The 3056-nt window shown below is 46.6% G+C and overlaps 1 protein-coding gene across 1 annotated transcript; it reads left to right on the plus strand.

Annotated features, from left to right (window-relative positions):
- Positions 1–314: 314 nt before the first annotated feature.
- On the plus strand, positions 315–2780 carry LOC131158753 (uncharacterized). Its single transcript, XM_058113609.1, has one exon. It carries the CDS (start codon positions 315–317, stop codon positions 2778–2780), a length of 2466 nt encoding a protein of 821 aa, XP_057969592.1.
- Positions 2781–3056: the final 276 nt, after the last annotated feature.

The raw sequence follows: 3056 nt of genomic DNA on the forward strand, positions 1-3056 counted from the left end.
AGGGGACTCGAACCGCCAGTACCGCCAGACCCTCAGATTACCACCTAGTCCCTAATGTAGTCATTCCTCCAAAGTTTAAGATGCCAGACTTCGAGAAGTTTGACGGGACCACATGCCCTCAGACCCACCTCCGGATGTATTGTCAGTCGATGGCCGCCTATACCGATAATGAGAAGTTGATGATGCATTGCTTCTAAAGCAGTAGTCTTACCGGGACAGTGGCTAGATGGTATGTCCAACAGAATAAGGCCTAGATCCGCACGTGGGGTGACTTGGCCGATGCCTTCGAAGCGCAATATCGTCATATCTTGGAAATGGCTCCAGACAGGATGTTTCTTTCTGAAATGGAAAAAAAGCCAACAGAAACTTTCAGGGAGTATGCACACTGTTGGAGAGACGCGGCCACTCAAGTGGACCCTCCGGTCAGCGACCGTGAGGCAATATCGATGTTCGTAGGGACGTTAAAAGATCCCTACCGTTCACATCTAGTAGGGTCCACCCCTCATAACTTCATGGACATTGTGTCGGCAGGGGCCAGAGTGGAAGTCGACGTCAAAGCTGGACGGATAAAGACTGGCGCTACCGATAATGGCCCAAGTAAGAAGTGGGTCAAAGGTAAAAAGGAAGAAGAGACCCAAATGATACAGGGACCTATGAGAAGCCTAAGACAGAGAAGCCGAAGTCAACAACCTAGGGGAAATTTCTACATGGAACCAGTAGTAAACCAAACACTGCATATGGGCCCCAGACCCCAGTTTGTGGCCCCCGCGCTTGTGCCAGCCCAGCCGAACATACCAACTCGCCCGAGCCAGCAAACACACACGAGGAATACACCCAAAAGTTTTCGGAGATTGGAACCGATTCCCATGTCATACGCAGACTTATTCCCCCAGCTTTTAGAACAAAGGATGATATCTACCATCCCCGGGATTCCTCTCACAAATCCTCCCCCGCATTGGTATAATCCAGAGGTCCGATGCACGTACCATGCCAATTCTCCAGGGCACCCTATTGACCAATGTTGGGCCTTCAAACACAAGGTGCAAGATTTGAGGGACACGGGTTGGTTGTCATTCGATGCGAAGCCGGTTGGTATTCAAGAGAATCCTTTGCCTGACCATGGGAAGGACAATGTTGGAATGATCGAAAAACAAGATGGGGAAAAATTTGAAAGAAGATGGGAGCAAATGACGCTAGACTGGGTGTATAGTGAACTGACAACGGCAGGCCTAGCAGGACTAAAGGCTATTTGCCCTAAAGGCGCCCCATGCGCATGCCAAAATACTACGAAAAAATCAGTACAACAATGTGAGACTTTCCGGATTTTTCTAAGTAGCTTGATTGATAGCAAACGAGTGGAAGTTAGCTGCATTCAGAAAACAAATGAAGTTTCAGTCATAGGGGAATCTGACCATCCCCAATTCACCAACAGACCATTTATCTCCATCATGAAAAAAACCCCACGAGTCCCAGAGGCCCCAGTTCGGGTATTGATCTCAGCCCCTCGCCCTTTCGCATACCACAGTGACCGGGCAGTGCCATGGAGATACAATTGTGAAGTACTCACCGAAAGAGAAACTAGCAGTGCTGCTGAAGCAAGAGGGATAACCAGAAGTGGAAGGGTTTATACGCCGGAGGTCTTGGAGAAGGTGCAACCTAGCCAAGAACAGAATAGGAACTTGAAGAAGCCAGTTCAATCTCAGGAAGCCGAAGAATTCTTGAAGATTATTAAACAAAGTGAATACAACATCATTGATCAACTGAAGAAGATGCCAGCCCATATCTCTGTTTTATCATTGTTGTTGAGCTCGGAAGCCCTATTAAAGGCTCTTAATCAGGCCTATATTCCCCAAGACATCAACATCGATAATTTTAATCATGTGATTGGTGGTCTTACGGCTACCAACTACATTACATTCGCTGATGAGGAGATCCTCGTGGAAGGACAAGGGCATAATCAGGCATTGCACGTTTCCGCTAAATGTCGAGATCACATGATTGCACGAGTGTTGATTGATAATGGGTCATCTTTGAATGTCATGCCCATGACGACCCTACAAAAACTGCCTGTTGACCCGTCCTACATAAGGCAAAACAATTTGACTGTGCGGGCTTTCGATGGCACCCGTAGGGAATCGGTGGGATCTATTGAAATTCCCGTGCAAATTGGACCAGTCACCTTCGACATTACATTCCAAGTCATGGCCATAACCCCGTCTTATAGCTGCTTATTGGGGAGGCCGTGGATACATAACACCGGGGCGGTTCCGTTTTCTCTGCACCAACGGGTCAAATTTGTAGTAGATGGGAAATTGGTTTGTGTATATGGTGAAACCGATGTTATGATAACAAAGCCCACTTCCACTCCTTATGTGGAAGTCACAGAAGAGGCATTGGAGGACTCGTTCCGAGCCTTCGAGATCATAAATGTCACAACTATAGCAGAAGGATCTCCAATCTCATGCCCTCAGATCTCCGCCACAGTGCATATGATGGCGTCCGAAATGATCAGACAGGGGTACCATTCAGAAAAAGGGCTTGGAAAATACCTACAGGGGATCCAAAAGCCGTTAATTCTTAAGGAAGTGAAAGACAGATATGGCCTTGGCTACATACCTACGGCGGCAGACCGAAGGAAGAAAGTTGAAGAGAAGAAGATGCGGAGGATGGAAAGAATCACTGGTGAAACAAGCTCTAAGGAAGGACTGTACCTCCCTTCCATCAGCCGGACTTTCGTAAAAAGCAGTCAATCCAACCTGGAGGCAGAATTGGGGCAATAAAGTATATCAGTATTGGATGCTGAAGTCCCCTCAAACACTTCTACAGAGTGGATCCGTCATCTCCAACCAGGAGTACAGCTTCAAAACTGGAGTTCTTTTGATTTACCAGATATCATCATGTAATGATCTTTTCAGGATTTGTTTAGTTCTGCTTTTCTTTTGTATTCCCTCGGCCACTGAAAAATCAGGGAAGCTCTTTAATGAAAATGAATCATGTATTCCTTGTCATTTATGTGCATTTTGGAAATCGACTGTCGAAATTTGTTTGTTAATTTC

This window comes from Malania oleifera, chromosome 6, assembly GCF_029873635.1.
Source record: "Malania oleifera isolate guangnan ecotype guangnan chromosome 6, ASM2987363v1, whole genome shotgun sequence".
NCBI lineage: Eukaryota > Viridiplantae > Streptophyta > Magnoliopsida > Santalales > Ximeniaceae > Malania > Malania oleifera.